At 51.8% G+C, this 16,544-nt stretch overlaps 1 protein-coding gene across 1 annotated transcript in view; it reads left to right on the forward strand.

Annotated features, from left to right (window-relative positions):
• Positions 1-1,226: 1,226 nt before the first annotated feature.
• TMC3 (transmembrane channel like 3) overlaps positions 1,227-16,544 on the forward strand; it is a 34,500-nt gene continuing 19,182 nt past the window's right edge. Inside the window, exons 1-7 of the mRNA XM_032836820.1 lie at positions 1,227-1,312; positions 2,499-2,645; positions 6,599-6,674; positions 11,704-11,785; positions 13,938-14,044; positions 14,819-14,917; positions 15,022-15,164. Coding sequence (XP_032692711.1) covers positions 1,227-1,312; positions 2,499-2,645; positions 6,599-6,674; positions 11,704-11,785; positions 13,938-14,044; positions 14,819-14,917; positions 15,022-15,164 — 740 coding nt within the window. The remainder of the gene's footprint in view (positions 1,313-2,498; positions 2,646-6,598; positions 6,675-11,703; positions 11,786-13,937; positions 14,045-14,818; positions 14,918-15,021; positions 15,165-16,544) is intronic.

Below are 16,544 nucleotides of genomic sequence, written 5' to 3' on the forward strand. Positions count from 1 at the left end.
GTTGCGTGACCCCCCACCCGCTCATTTCTCCCCCCACCCCGCATGCTGAGTCTCTAGGGCACCAGGCAGGCTGCTCAGCAGAAATGGACCTTTCTGTTCCAGTCCTGCGCCTTCTTGTTCAGTGAGTACAAACTGCAAACAGGCCCTTTTGTGTGTTAATCAGAAAATAGGGTTTTATATCATGAAACTGTGGGAAAATCCTGGATTTCGGGATAAATGTTTCGGTAGAGAATCCCAGTGAATGACTGGAGAGGGGAACGTGTGGGTGGGAAGGGGACTGGGACCCTTTCTACCTAGGAAAGCCGCTGATGTGTCCCCAGGGAGCAGCCCGAGCTGGGGACCCCCTCTTACAGCAGCAGCAGGTCTGTTTTCAGAACCCGGAGTGAGCCTCCACTCTCTTCCAGTTCTTGTCTATGAGGCCAGGGGGCCTCGTAAACCTCCTCACCCCACGCCTCAGTGGGATTATCCTGCTGATTAACGTGGCCACACTTAGAAAATGTAAACTGTAAGAAAACGTTACTTTGAGTCTTGTTCATATCACGCTGAAATAGTTGGGGGGGCGTGTCCTTATTTCTGAAATACGCTTATAAATGATGTTGGGGGGGAAAGTGAATAGATAGAAATAAAGCAGAGAGGGCAGGTCAGCGACCCGTGGATCCAGGCTGGGAGGAGGCAGTACTCGTGCTGCAACCTGGGCGGGGGGGGATGTGGCTTCTGTCCAAGCGGAAAAAGAAAGCTGAGAAAGGATTTAAGTCCTCTCCTGGACTTTGCCCTGAGAGCACAGGCAAGGTTCTTACTGCAAGCCTCTTTCTTGAGTGGTAAACACGAGAGAGAAAAAAAAAAAAAAAAAATCTGTGCCTGCATTCTATTTCGTGAGCACCAGTCACAGGAAGAGACAAAAGGCAGTTTGCAAAGCGCAGAACCCCGCTGGGTGCGAGGGGTCACAGACGTGAGGATCCGGGCAGCACCTAGCGGTCCCTCACTCAGCCTGGCCAAGCCTCCCGCCTTCGTCTGCCCAGACTCCAGCCAATCTGGGCTGCTGAGGCCACCTTAGCGTTACATACGCGCACTGGCCTCCTTGCCAGGGGACTCGCTGCAGATGCGCACTCCTGCTCCTGAGAACCGGCCAGACCAGCACCGAGCAGCTCCCCGGCAGAAGCCTCCTCAGTGGCGGGAGCGGACCCCTGAGGCCGGCCCCAGAGGTCACTGGCAGCAGGTCAGCCCCCATGAAAGCTTCCAAGGCATGTCCGCGCCACCGAAACCGGAGGAACATGGGCCAGCACTACTTGTACCAGGAGTCCCTGCTGCTCAGGTGAGTGTGTCCCTGCCCTCCGCCCGCAGAGAAAGCAAGCGTGTGGAGGAAGGGGGGCCCATGTCCCCAGAGCCTTGCTGCAGCTGCCCAGAGGACAGAGCCTCCAACCCACTCCCCACGCCTTCAGAATGGACCCAGAAACTCCCTTCTCCGGGCTTTTGTACTGCGGGGCTGGCCACCTGCTCATTGACCGGGGGACCCGAATCCAAGCTACCCCAGCCTGGCCAAGCCCACGGGCGTGTGCTCTCTGTGTCCCCCCGGTTGACTCGGTCGGCAATGTCAAGCGAGAGCCCGCAATCCATCCGTCAGAGTAAATAAGGTGTCTGTCGGAGAGGGCTTCAGGCTAGGAAGAAGGGGGTGGGGGTAGTGCTGTTCGAATCCGTTAGATATTTACAAAGTTATATTAAAACCTCCATTAACTTGGAGAAACTGGAGAAAATTCTCCTATGAGTAAGTAAAAACCATCTGAACCTGGGAAAAGCAAAGGAACGATTTCGTCTCACTTGTTGAGCAAAGAGCACAACACTCCCCTCGTGCTGATCACGAGGTTAGCAATCTTCGGGTTAGCACGTTAATTGTTCCTGGGAATAGATGCGTCTATGTGTGGAAAACGGTTCCCCTACACAGTAACTCTTGCCCTGTACTATCCGCCACGTAAACCTGCTCGGCTGCATTCTTGTTTCTAGACGCTGCTGGCCGTTCTGCCTCCACTGTCTCGGTTTGCAAGAATGGAAGTGGGCACGCAGGGAGGGTCTCTGGAGGGCAGCGCGTGGCTTTGCTTTCCTTTGCCTCCAGAGCTGGGGGACAGGAGAAGCCCGGTCTCTGAAATGAGCGGATGATCTCGATCGTCCTGAAACAGAGATTGCCCATCCGAGATGCAGCTGCTCAGGAATTGTTCATAAGCCCCCTCTTGTCTCCTGTGATGTCCTCTGATGACACCTTTCCTCCAGGGAAACCATTTTCTTTCATCGACCCATCAAAGTGACAGACTCCAATGGGAGTCCTTCCGGGGTTGCCGGAGATTGCCAAATTCTCCCTCTGCCTCCCTGGGTCCCTCAACCCCCACACGTACAAACCTCACACAGACGACCTGGGGCAGCAAGGTGCTGAACATGCCCTGGGCAAGATCTTTGCTGGAAGCAGCAGCACTAATCAGATTTCCTCCTTCATGCCCCGATCCATTCAGCAACTTGGACGACAGCTTTAATGCTGATGAGGCAGGGGACAGCACTGATCCAGAACAGATCTTCCAGAATATCCAGTTCCAGAAGGATCTCATGGCGAACCTTCGCTGCAGACCCTGGACCATGGGACAGAAGCTGGGAGCACTGAGGTGAGGGCTGCGACAGCCGTTTTTGATTATTGCAAATACGCTTCCCACGCAACCGCCCTGACCTGCCCACGGAAACGAGCACAAAGACCCACGTGAGAGTGGTGGGCAGGCGCTCTCGACCTGACTCAGAGAAGTCACGAGGGCCTCAAGGTGGCCAGGATCTCTGTGAGGGTCTGTGTACGTGTGTCTGGGTTGGGGAATGTGTGTGTGTGTGTGTGTGCGTGTGTGTGTGCGTGTGTGTGTGTGTGTTGATGGAACTTGTGGTTTTCTACCTCCTTTCAAACACTAGATTTTAGCATCGTGTCTGGAGGGGAACAAGATAACGTAACAAGTCTATAAGCCGGGAGGGAAACAAATGGTAATTCCCCCTGCTGGGGGGTTACTCCCTCTGGGGTGGGGGAGTCGCATTCTATGGGAAACCAGATAACCACGCTACTGAGTCACACTACAGAATCCGTGAGAGAATTCGGAACAGCTGAGGAGCGGCCGCTGGGTTGCCTGGAGCTGACCACCACCTCCCAGTCCTCAGCTGAGCGATGCTGGGTCGCTCTCTTAATTTCTCGGCCACTTTCTCTCTCTTTAAAGTTGAGGTGATGGGGCAGAAAGACACCTGCCACCTGCTTCCAAAAAAACGTGCCCTGTGAGGCAAGCAGGTGTGTGTTGAAGACTCAGAACCCCTGATGGCCCTGAGAGCTGACCCATCAGAACGTGTGGGAGAGACGGGGCCCGTGTTTTTAACACACATTCAGGTGGATTCTTTCACTTACTGAAGTTTGAGATCCACGGAGAGGTCCGAGGTTAAACGGATGAGCGGCAAGAGTGCCCCCACTGTCTCGGATATGCGGAAGCCACGCCCCCGCCCCCGAGTCCTGACGGATGGGGTGGATGCCGGTCACAGCAGAGGGAGTTCACTGCATGGTCTTAATGAGCTACTCTGACCTGCCGAACGGACCTTCCTGGAGAGACAGGCAGCAGCCCCACTGATGGGAAGCTCGTTAGCGCCCCTTTCCTGATGCCAAGCACACAGCCCCTCAGGCTTCCCATTTGTCTCCCATCAGATCATGGCTTTGTCGGCTTCCCTGGCAGGCAAGACACAGCGGGCCCCGGGCGGCTCGGCAGATGGCTAAGGGCACCTGTCGTTTCCAGCCTCAGCAGTTTCTGGTTAACCCTCCCTGTCTGGTGTCGGCTCCCACACCGCGTGTGTTCCCTTGAGCGAGGACGGCAACTTCAGATGGAAGACTGATTCTCAGAGATGTGAAGTCACTTACCCCAGGACACACAGCCTCCGAGAGCCAGCCCTGAGCTTTACTTAAAGCCAGGCTTTCTGACCCTGACTCCGATGTTCTTTTGAAACACTGGAACTCAGCCAAAGGAATCATGGGGACAATTTATCCTAAAACCAAAAAAAGGTCGTGTGTTGTATCAGAAATTTTTTTAAAGATTTTATTTATTTATTTGACAGACAGAGATCACAAGCAGGCAGAGAAGCAGGCAGAGAGAGAGGAGGAAGCAGGCTCCCCGCTGAGCAGAGAGCCCGATGCGGGGCTCGATCCCAGGACCCCGAGATCATGACCTGAGCCAAAGGCAGAGGTTTTAACCCACTGAGCCACCCAGGTGCCCCCAGAATTTTTAAGAATCATGCAGAAATGCTCCTGCTGATTCCTGATTACTGCCTAATAGGAGTAATCAGTAATTACTAATTAGTAATTAATGATAATTAATTATTAGTACAAGACTGAGTCTTTTTTTTTAAAGATTTTATTTATTGATTTGACAGAGAGAGATCACAAGTAGACAGAGAGGCAGGCAGAGAGAGAGAGAGAGAGAGAGGGAAGCAGGCTCCCTGCTGAGCAGAGAGCCCGATGCGGGACTCGATTCCAGGACCCCGAGATCACGACCTGAGCCGAAGGCAGCGGCTTAACCCACTGAGCCACCCAGGCGCCCCAAGACTGAGTCTTTTCAACCTGCAGGCAGAGCACAGCGAATGATAACTTTCCCATCAAAAGGGCAAACCAGGCCTTCAGGGCTGATGCCTGGCCAGGGGCTCAGCCTGGGTGACAGGGCCCCCCTCCCCCCAGTTTCCCTGGGCCAGCAGTCAGGCTCCCGGAGGAGGCTCGTCCTCTGAGCACCTCCGTTTATCATCCCCTGGTCCCCATGTCTCCTCCCTCATCACCTTGAGAAGCTACTGGAGCAATCCCTCCCTCATTGGACTTGCTGAGGCATCTGGAAAGCATGGCGACCACTGAAGCCTGACCGCGGGGGGACCTAGCGAGGGGGGCCGACACCAAGGAAAGCAGGGAGCCCTCGCTGAGTCTGGAGCGACAGACACCTGTCTGGGAGGGCATGGCGCTGGTTCATGGCCCTCGCAGGGAAGCAAGTGGGCGGGACCCTTATGTCAACATGGGTCTGTGTGGAGGTCTGGGGGAGGTCGTCCTCCCTGGTACCCCAGGTCAGGCGAACCCTCGCTCATACTCTAACCGCCGCCACTCTCTCCCAATACTGTCACCTCGGGACGCCTTTGCCCTATTAGCTAGGGGCTCTTTCTGCGCAGCAACTTGGTCTGTGTACCTCTGTGTCCTGCTCTGCTTGGCCCAAGTCAGGGCGCAGAAAATGTTTACAGGAAGAAAATTGTAGACAATAAGATGAAATAAATTATTCCACTTGTATAGGTCTCTGCCTTTTAGCTGCCGGGCAGGGTAGGACGTCAACCCTCACCCTCGCCTGCAATTTTGGTTCTGACCGAGATGAAGCCAGGACATGGGCAAGGCCGTGGAGCTGGGATGATGGCAGGGAGGGCACAGCGCCCCAAAACCCAGCAAGCACTCTGATGAGCTCACGTCTCATTCAGGGGAAGGGAGTCAGCTAGTTCCTGTGTCTCTTAGGGAAAGACTCAGCAGTGGTGGGTATTGCTAAGAGGCTATTGGGGTATACACGTAAGACCTCCCTTGCACGAACGGGGCAGACCCGAGATCGAGGGGCTCCAAAGAACCAAGCCCTTCAGCACTGAGCATACTCAAGTGGAGGGGGGCTGGCCACCCATAACGAGGGTCTCATCAGCTCAGTGTCCGAGGAGGTCGCCTTGAAAGTGACATTCACCTCTAAGCGCCCTTGACTGCTGTCCCCCACACTGGTGCTGACATTAATTGTCTGACCCTGCTATTCCTGTAGGTGTGGATTTAACCACTTATCCCAGTAAATTCAGTGCATTTCAAGGATCAGCTCACCAAAGCAGTCAGTTAGCATGCTAGTAGTTGGTGTAGGCTGAATCGGGTTCTTTGTGGCCGTGTAGACAATATACTTTCCTCGAGGCAGGACTTGTAGGCTAGATCTGACGTTCACTTCCAGAGACGAGGCTGCAGGAGGAAGGCTGCTGAGGTTAAGGGCGGGGGGGGCAGCAGTGAGGCCTCCTAGTGCTGCTGTCAGGACCCCCCCTCCCCTGCCCCTACCTGCTCATGATTGATTCCCAGGCAACAATCAGGGAAGGGCTTTAAGAAATTCATTGAAACTCATTTCATCATTGATTCATCATTTTCTAAGAATTTGTCCATTACATTTTTTTTTTCGGAAAGTATTTTTTTTAAAGATTTTATTTATTTATTTGACAGACAGAGATCACAAGTAGGCAGAGAGAGAGAGGAAGGGAAGTAGGCTCCCTGCTGAGCAGAGAGCCCGACGTGGGACTCGATCCCAGGACCCTGGGATCATGACCTGAGCCAAAGGCAGAGGTTTTAACCCACTGAGCCACCCAGGCGCCCTCAGAAAGTATTTTTTAAGAGAGCTTTCCGGTTGCTGGAGGTCAGGAAATGAACGATTTGCAGACCTGCATAGCCTCGCCTTGCCGTGGCCGCTTCTCCCTCACCTTTTGCCGCCCGCTCCTGTCGCACTTTCGCACATTTAGCCAAAAGAGTGGGTAGGATAAGATTGTGCTCACTGTCGTGTTTTTGTCCTCTCAGGCGAGCAAAGGAGATTGTGCTGAAGTTCGAAGGGAGGCTGACCAGGACCCGCGGCTACCAAGCAGCAGGTGCAGAGGTGAGAGCCTGCGTTCGCGGGCACCCCCACGCCCTCTTGTGGTCTTGGGGCTGGGAAGTTGCGAGCCACTGTTCCTGTCACTGCACACGGGCTGCACCATCAGTCATAGCAGCCGTAGAGAAGTGCTGTGGGCTGCGAGGTCCCCACGTCCCAGAACCTGCAGCTTAGTCCCAGATGTGGTCACCTACCAATTGAACATGGCCCTGGGGCAGCCTAGCTCATCCAAGAAAGGGCGTCTTCCCTTGAGAAAATGATCTAGCATCCTTCCTGACATACTCCCACCCATACGTGTAGGTTTTTTTTTCACTGCACATCTTGTAATGAGAAAGTTCCAGATATATCCCAACGCTCACTTTATAATCCAATGCTAAGGTTTTTGTTTATTATTTTTTCCATTCAGTTCCTTAAAACTAAATTTTAGTATATATTGAAGTTATCTGTTTGGAGAGATGCTACAATAATTTTCATAAATGTTTAGAAGGCAAGGAAAAAACATGCCGTTAGTATCTTTTTTTAAATCTCACATTGCAGTCACTGAATATATAATTTTCACGGAGAGGATGTGTAGTATACAAGCCTTTCTCTTGCTTCTTTTTTCACTTAACCCCACACATAACAGAAGGATTTTTCCATGTTGCTCTGTATTGTTTACACATATCACTTTTCCATGACGGACGAACACATACTAACTTAGTTATTTGTCTGCTGCTGAATATTTGTGTTGTCTGTAGATTTTCATTATCATTACTAACCCTGCAAAGAGTAGCTTTGCACATATTGCTTTTCCTACCTCTTGTTTATTTAAAAAATAAATTTTAGTTATTTATTTGAGAGGGAAAGAGCACAAGCAGAGGGAGAGAGAGACCATGATCGGGGAGAGGGGCAGAGGGAGAAGCAGGCTGCCCACTGAGCAGGGAGTCTGACTTGGAGCTCGATCCCAGGACCCTGAGATTATGACCTGAGCTGAAGGCAGACACTTAACCCACTGAGCCACCGAGGAACCCCTGTTTACTTATTTTTTTAAGATATTATTTATTTGAGAGAGAGAGCACAAGCATAGGGGGAGGGAGAAGCAGACTCTCCACTGAGCAGGGAGCCCGATATGGGACTCAATCCCAGAACCCTGGGGTCATGTCCTGAGCAGAATCAAGACACTAAACCAACTGAGCCACCCAGGTGCCCCCTTTGCCTACTTTTTAAAATTTCTCTCCTAGGATAAATGCCAGAACTATAATCACTATAGAAAAAACATAAGTCATTTTTTGGCTCATGATAAATATTAATAAATTATTTCCCCAACGCTTGATAGTTGATCTTGCCATACACGACAAGTTTATTATTTTCATAATATTCTTTCAAATACTGGATATTGTTTTTTTTTTAAACTTTGTTATACTTTAACAGACAAAAGCCGACAATTGCCCTTTTCAAATTTTCTGAAACAGAAAGTGTTCTTCCTGAAGTTTTCCTTAAAGCTGACCACAAATTTTACATACCTGAAAAATTATAAAATCTCAAAGGATCCCGAGGTTCTGCCCTGGCTGTCACCTCACGTTCCGCAGACCCTGCCTAAAAACTCGAATCTAGGACCAAGATTACCCATGACTGCTCACGCCTGTCCCACGATGATGGGGCTTATGGATGAAATACAGAAAACAAAATTATCTTTTGAATAATTAGCATATGTGCTCCCTCTTTATTCCCCTACATAGTATGAAATGCTATGGGAAAACGGGAAGGTCCTTCGGTTGGGTTCAGACAAACTGTCATATATCAGAGTGAAAGTTACCGCCACTTTTGGTCACAGTGAGACCGGTGTTTTCACACTGTGCTCCTCCCCTGCCCCACATTCAGAACTGCGCTCCTCCACTTTATTTTACACCGGGAAATGCTAATGTTTTTATATGAACTGCTGGGGACCAGCATCCGCTCCCGCTGCTGGGTAGAGAAAGCCGAAGACGTCTAGCCAGCGGCGTACTGCCTGCAGCCCATCTGTATATCGTCCTCAGTTTATACCCCGAAGACGGTTAACTATTTTCCAAATAAGAAATTTTGTGAGGTCCCCTTTCTCCATGACTCCCAGCACCGAGATCCCCGTCCCCACTCAGAGCGGCCACACAAGGCATCCTGGGGAGCCCTCCCCTGTTTCCAGCCCACACCCCCCGTTCACGTGGGTCTCCACTTGACTCCAGCTCATTAGGGACGGTCTCCCTTTGGCACTAGCATGTGTCTGTGCTTCTGAAGGAAGCCAGGTGTGAGTGTGTGAGACCACTAGGATCGGAGGAGTCACACCGGCACGAGTCAGGACACCCAGGTCCCTCTGCCATTGGTTCCCTGCTCTGACTTTGGCTTTCATGTTTGATTCTCAAGGTTCCTTCCGGTTCTAGTAGTCTGTGTCCTTGTGTCTCACACGATACCAATGAAGGAGGTCACTGTTCCCAAGAGCCTTATTGATGCGATTGGACACCTGCTCATGATGGTATATAGACTCCGTGAGCTCCTGGCAGGTCCCCCGGCTTCCACGTACCATCTCCTGCTGTCCAGGCTTTTCCACACAGGAGCACGGCAGCTGAAACAGTGACCTGCTCATGCCAGCCCTTACTTAAAATAATGATAGATGAGAGAGAGAGAGATACAAAGATACAAACACAAACTGATACATGGATACATGGATACACAGACAGATATACAGATACATAGATGCGCTTTCATCACACTAAGAATTAAATCTAAGTCCTTCCCATGACCCACCTGATCTGGCCATTGCTTACCTATTGGATCTCACCCCCTCCCCACTCCTCCATCCTCTACTGTAAAACGCCCAGCGCGTGCTAACTCACAGATGTGACTGGGCTGCCCTGCCCTCCTGGACAGCTTCTCTACCAACTTATTCTTTTTTAAAACATCAATTCCTTTTCATTCAAGCCTCAGCTCACGTGTGACCTCCCCAGATGGACCTCGCCTGATCCCCTGGTTTAGAAGAGCTTTTCCTCCATCCTGATGGACCGTGTCCCCCTGTGGCACTGACTTGTCTATTGCTTCCTTCCCTCCACCTGGACATAAGCTGTGCAGCAGCTGACATCTTAGCTGTCTTGTCCGTTTGCATTTGCGGTACCGGAAACACACGTAGGTGCTCGGTACATGCTCTGAATGAACTCGTTTTTCATAAACTGTAGTACGTGTTGTTAGAGCATCTTTTTTCCAGGCAAATGTACAGGCCGTTCCAAAAAGGAAAGAACGAGCTTATTCTTTCTGGTACCCAGTAACCCGGGCCCACAATTAAGACCTATTTCCTCCAAGCCCAGCTTTTGTTTTGTCTTTGCATTGCTCTTAAAATCTCAAATCATTTCAGAGTTCCAGGGCTTTCCCTGGGGATGCGGGGCAAACAGCAGAGAAGTGTGTTTTCCCTGCCTTACTGAATCTTGCCATCCACAAATCACGTTTTTCAATCTCATCTACCTCCAGGAGGCTCCTGTAGGAAGCTAACGTAGACTTGCTTCACCAGCATGAGTGTGGGGGTTTGGGGCCCTGGGAGCTGAGTCAGGGCCCCTAACTTCCTGCATGAGCCCCAAAGACGGGGGAGGAGGTTTTGCATCTCTTACCTCCAAAAGTTGCTCTGCGTTAGTATGCTCGGGCATTGACATTCTCATTGAAATTTAACCAAAATTTAAACTGAAAGAGGAGCTCTGCCTCCCTCTGATGGAATCCTGCTTCTCATACAGACAAGGAAATTGAATCCTAAAGAAAGAAAATCTTCCTTTTCGCACAGTAGGATAGCAGTGGAGCTGGAGCTGGAACTTGGGTGTGGGGCCCCCACCCAGGGCACCTGATACTCCGAGGAGTTGTTCCCAGTGGGCCAGAGACTCAGAGCTCTCCAATGCCAAAACCGCCCCCACGGGTGTCTGAGCCCCCGCTTCTGCGTGCTACAGGGCATGAGAGAGCAAAAGCTTCTGTGTTCCCTGCATCACAGCGCGTGCGCCACAGGGAAAATCCCAAGGCGACGCGAGGCAGGCTGTGATCAACGTGACAGGGTTGTCCATGTGGAGGGGTTTACAGGGAGAAGGATCTAGTCCTGTCTCCCGAGAAGCCACGTGAAACCACCACGGGGGTGGCTAGGTCTGAGCTGGGTCTGGAATCTGGCATGGAGGACGAGCAGTTGCGCTGTCTGATAAAACTCGAACAGCTTCTCACTTACAGGCAGCCGCTCCGGCCTGAGCAGACACATTCCCGAAGGACAAAATCACGCGTGTCTGCCTCAGGACCACGTGGCGCCTCTGGGCTCAGAATGCTGGAGTCACATTTGCGAGCTTTCCTTCGGCAATGAGATCATTTGCTTTCAACACAAACCCAGATTGTTTGTGTGTTAAGAACGAGCAGCCTGCCAATATTGTGGGGAGCTGACCCAGTGAGGGCACATTCTGCTTTATTCTCCTTGGAGGAAAAAGAAAGAAAAATAAGGATTTTGAACTCTTGGCAAATGCATCTTAAACACACAAGACGAATTTCCAGCTCTCTCCGCTGGCAGCAGCGGCCGGGAGTGAGGGTGGGAGACAGACACAGTCACAGGACGGGAGGCACATGAGGGGCTCACATTCAGGGACTGTTCTAGACTCCTTGTCCCCAAAACAAGGCACTGTGATCCCGGGAGCAGTTTGCTGGTCACGTGGATTCCCGGACCCCACTCCTGGAGCGGGGTCAAATGGGTGCATTTGGACATTATTCCTCAAGTAATTTCGGGCACTTGTTTTCGTGCCCAGAGCAGGAACAGGAGGAATAAGGCAGGTGTGACCCTGGAATGTAAGCACCTCGTACAGACAGCACAGCCCAGAGCCTGAAGCAGGGGCCTCCTGCACAGAGGAGACGAGGAGGCTGCTTTGGCCCTCGTATTGCCCAGAGTCCTGCAGAGGCATGATTAAAGGCATCAGACAGTGTGTCTGGGAGCCTGTGCTCCACTCGGGACCTTAGCGTCCCAGGGTCATTGCGGCGTGGACCGCTGTGAAGTTCTCTAACCCTGCTCTCTCCTTTTCAGCTCTGGCGGAAGTTTGCACGTCTGGCCTGTAACTTCATGGTCATCTTCATTCCCTGGGAAATGAGGATAAAGAAAATTGAGAGTAAGTGTGGGCGCTCAGAGGAGTGTGGCGGGGATGGGGAGCCGGCGGCCTGAGAAGGAGGGGCCGGGCGTCCCGGTCCCCCGCAAGGCACCACGGGGGTCACGCGGACATGATGTGGAGTGCGGCTGGACGTGGCACGGTGGGGGATGGAAGACATCTGTCCCACCGCCGCCGCCAGGACGGCAGCGGCCCCACATCCCTACAGCTCTGCTGTCCTGGCCTTTCCTTCCGAAGTCGACCCGGCGCGGACCCCAAAGGATCAGCTGAGAAAGTGCAGGAGAGTGGGAAGTTCTTCTGTGAGCCACGGCCAAGCAAACCCGCAGCAGTCCGCGTTTTCTCAGACACTATAGGGACAGCTCTTTTTTTGTTTGTGCTCTTTGATGAAACCCTCCTACTTCCTAAGAACCAGAGAGAGGAGAACCACCGCAAAAGCAGCACCGCCAGGACCCAGTGGGTGCCCCACCCAGATTTCTTGGCTGGTCTGGCTGTTCTCGGCTGCTCTGGGTGTCGATGCTGTGACTCACCGCTGTCCCCTTCCCTGGAGAATGGTCCTGGGCCTGCACTGTTCCAGCGGCTGGGCACACGTCAGCTGCCCCGCCTCCTGGGAGGGCCGAGGGAGGACCTAGAGGGAGGGAGGACCTGAGCAAGGGGGAGTCAAGTCGGGTTCCTCGTGCAAAGTGGACCAACTGTGTTGTGCAATTTGCCTTCCGGGGTTCCCCATGGGATCTGGTGAAGCCAGGTCCCAGCAAAGACCATATCCTTGCACCTGCCCTGCCCCTTCCTCCCTCCCGCCCCCCTCCCCTCTCCCTTTCTCCAGAGAGCACTTCCTCGGAGTGTCACGTGACCTGGGTCCCTCCCTTAGGCTCTGCTTCTAGGAAACCTGCCCTTGGAGGGAAATTCTTTATTGCAGACTTATTTACCCTAGTGAATCCCCTACCTAGCGAAAAGTCAGAGGCTTAAGTCTCAAGCAGGTTAAATAAATTATGGAAAATTCAGTTGAAGAAACAATAAAATTTATTTTATAGAATATTTTTTGTATGAGAAAACCCGTACAATATATTAAAAACTCAAGATACATATCTAGAGAGATGCTGATTTTATACCAAAGATCTATACCTACAGAATAAGAATGGGGGGCACACTAAAAGTTTACTAGAAACTCATTCTAGTAGTGATTTTAAGTTAGTGGGCTCAGAATAGGTAATTTTTGGTTTTCTTTGTGATGCTTTGCATTTTTCTAGTTATTATACAAACATAAGCTAAATTTGAAGTAAAAATTCAAGAGGTTTCTTTTTCTAAGGATGGTACAAATCACCCACATCCTCATCTAATCTCTAGGTTCCCTTAGTTTCTTAGTACAAATTTGGTCTCGAATACACTTTCTTTGTTTTATTTATTTATTTTTTTTAAAGATTTTTTTTTATTTATTTGACAGACAGAGATCACAAGTAGGCAGAGAGGCAGGCAGAGAGAGAAGAGGAAGCAGGCTCCCCGCCCAGCAGAGAGCCCGATGCGGGGCTCGATCCCAGGACCCTAAGATCATGACCTGAGCTGAAGGCAGAGGCTTAACCCACTGAGCCACCCAGGCACCCCACTTTCTTTGTTTTAGAATAAAACAAATATATAGAAAAGTTTAGCTATATAGAAAAGTTGTAAAGTCCCTGTAATTCCTTCTCCCAGTTTCCCCTAATGTTAACACTTAGCAAATTGCTCTATTTCCAAGTAAAAAAATTAAGACAAAGTAATTCGAAGAGAAATCCTTGAAATTCTCAAAAGTACACAGAATGAAAAAAAAACATGTATCCAGTTCTCAAAAGATGCTGATTCTTCTGAACAAAAGTGAAATGTGAAATTTGACAGGTATTTTAGATGACTGTGTCATAAGGGAAATGATTAAATTAGGGGCTGTTTCATGTGCTTATACGTGGAAAGACTCATGAGCCTCTTGAACCCCCATAAATGACTAGTTGGGGGGATCACCCCGATTGGTACAATCATGGCATTCTCCGTCTTTGTCCTGATACACAAAGGATCGCAGGGCTGCGGTACAGAGAACTTTGCTCTGTGCAGATTTTATACTGTTCATTCTGTTGTTGCTGTTCTTATCTGTTCTTATCGTCCGGCCTTTTTTTTTTTTTTTTTTTTTTTTTAGGTCATTTTGGATCTGGTGTTGCCTCCTACTTCATATTCCTCAGATGGTTGTTTGGAATTAATATTGTGCTGACGATAATGACAGGCGCTTTTATTGTCATTCCAGAGGTAAGAACGAGTTGGGGGAAATAAGGAGGCCCTTTCGTTCGAAATGGGAGACGGGCGTGCAGCCTCATAAAGCGATCACCCCCACTATCCTCGTGGGAAGGATGACCCGTGCGTTCAAGCAGGACATAGCCGACCTCTCCCATGAAGGGCCGGATGCAAACAGGGGAGGCTTTGGGTCCCACCAGTGCTGTCGCCCTTGCGGCATGAAACATGATACACGAGCTCATGACGGTGTCTGTGTTCCCATCGAATTTTATTTATGGATATTTACGGATACAAGTTTGACTGTCACATCATTCCTAAGTGTATTCTTGTGTACATCCTAAGATGTATTCTTCTGCTTGTGATTTTTTTTTCCAACCCATTAAAAATGCAAAAACGATTCTTAGCTCTTGGGCCACGCAAGAAGAGGGGATAGGCCGAGTTTGGCAACCGGGCCAGCTCACCAGCACCGTGATAACGCGAAAGCTGCTTCTCAGCTAAGCTTCGTCCTCACAAAATAAATGGGGCTATTTCCCGTGCAGAAACCCAGTGACCTCAGAAAGCCACCTGTAGAAGCCCAGTGAGAGGACACCCAGGTGGGCTGATCAAGCAGGAAGCTCAGCCCACGCAGGATGACTGTTCCCGCAGTGAGGATCTAGCAGAAAGGCAGCCGCTAGAGACCTGGGCCGTGCAGGGCCTTCCCAGGCCGTGGGGATCTGGGGATCGGCCGCCCCTTTTCTTCTGGTCCTCTCCGCCCCAGAGAATCACAGGACATCCTGTTTTCTCTACCAGCTCATCGCAGGCCAGCCCTTCGGAAGCACGGCCAGCAAGACCATCCCCAAGGAGCACGTGGCGTCTGCACAGGACCTGGACACTGTCTGGTCCCTGGGGGTGAGGCTGAGGCTTGCCCGCGCTCTTGTCTCGAGGGAGGGCTGACCGGGCGGTGAAGTTCCAGAGGCGGGGGTGGGCGGTGACGCTGGGCACTCTCTTGGCAGGGTTACCTGCAGTACTCCGTGCTCTTCTACGGCTACTACGGCAGGGAGCGAAGGATTGGAAGGGCTGGTTACCGGCTGCCCTTGGCCTACTTCCTGGTGGGGATGGCCGTGTTTGCTTACAGCTTCATCATCCTCTTGAGAAAGTACGGCTACTCCGCTTCCCTCTGTAGGCCAGGGACGGTATGCCTGATTGCAGTCTGGTCAGTAACTTGTACGGGGCAGCCATAGCTGTACCCATTCTGCAGATGAGGAGACTGAGGCTAAAAGAGATATGCTCATCTTAACCAACACGTATCCAGCGTTCACGGCTTTGCGCCAGGTTCTGGGTCGGGTCTGGAGAGACGAGACTCACGTGGGCTTAGCAGCTAACGTAATTGCAGGCGATTTAGTCACTGCACTCACAGAGACAGGAGCAACGTGGTCTCAGTGACCAGAGGCTGCAGAAAGCAAAACGTGGTCCTTTGACTGTACGTATGCCTGCAACCTAGCTACAAGCCCTGCAAAGACCAGGCTTATCTGTGCCATGATGGGGTTTGCACAGCCAGTTTCTCACTGAGAGGAGGTAGAGCAGGAGGAAAACAGAGTGGCTGGGGGCCAGGGCTCAGGCACCATCTCCACCATGAGACCTAAGGCAACTCCTGTCCCCTCCCTGGGCCTCGTTCGTAAAATGGGCAGGTTGGCCCCGACGATGGCCCAGTTTCCCGCTGGCACTCACGTTCCGGGCTTCTGTATTAGAGCTGGTTAATTGCACGGATGGGCAGGCTCTGAGCGGGAGGAACCCAGCCCTCCCTGCCTGTTTCACCTGCTGCTTCTGTCTGCCTCCTGGGTGTCTCCATCACCCGCCCCATGGGGCATCTTAGCCCAGTGCACATACAAGTGCTTGGGGTAAAAATGACCATTAGCATCGTCATCCCCATCAAACCACAAAATTCCAAGGAGGTACACGGGGTCCTGGGGGCCTTTGGTTCACAAGAATCTTTCTCAATTAGCTTCTGGGGGGTGGTCTCAACACCCCACCTGCAAGACGGACTGTTTGCTACTGTTACAGTTTAGGGACAGACGGAGGCAGGCTCAGGACAAAGAACTACGGAGGGAGAGGATAACCCCGGAGAGACCGTCTGAAAGACGGGGAGCTTCCACCCGAGGGGGCTCAGAGCCCTGCCTTCTGGTGCATCTGAGCAGCACCGTGGGCTGGAGGGACCCGACTGGCGCCTTGAGGTGGGGTCACTGCCCCTCCATGGGCAGGGCCTCCAGGAAGGCCGGTTCAGCTCCAGGAGAGTTTGATTTCACAACCAGGCTGCACGGAGATGGGACGGGCCGCCCCCCCCTCACCCCGGGCGCATACACCCCAGGGACCTCCTGGCCACCACGGTGTCAAGACCGCTTGTCAAATGGGCTCACCCCACAACCGTCCAGTGCCGTTTCCCCACAAGGGGGGCTGAACCCAGCCCGCTCGGTCTCCTTCACACCAGGGCCCTACAAGGATGGGTGGCAGCCCCGGGAGGACAGGACCCAGCTGACGC

Source organism: Lontra canadensis, unplaced genomic scaffold (genome assembly GCF_010015895.1).
Source record: "Lontra canadensis isolate GAN:19392208 unplaced genomic scaffold, GSC_riverotter_1.0 scaffold94, whole genome shotgun sequence".
In the NCBI taxonomy this organism is placed as follows: domain Eukaryota; kingdom Metazoa; phylum Chordata; class Mammalia; order Carnivora; family Mustelidae; genus Lontra; species Lontra canadensis.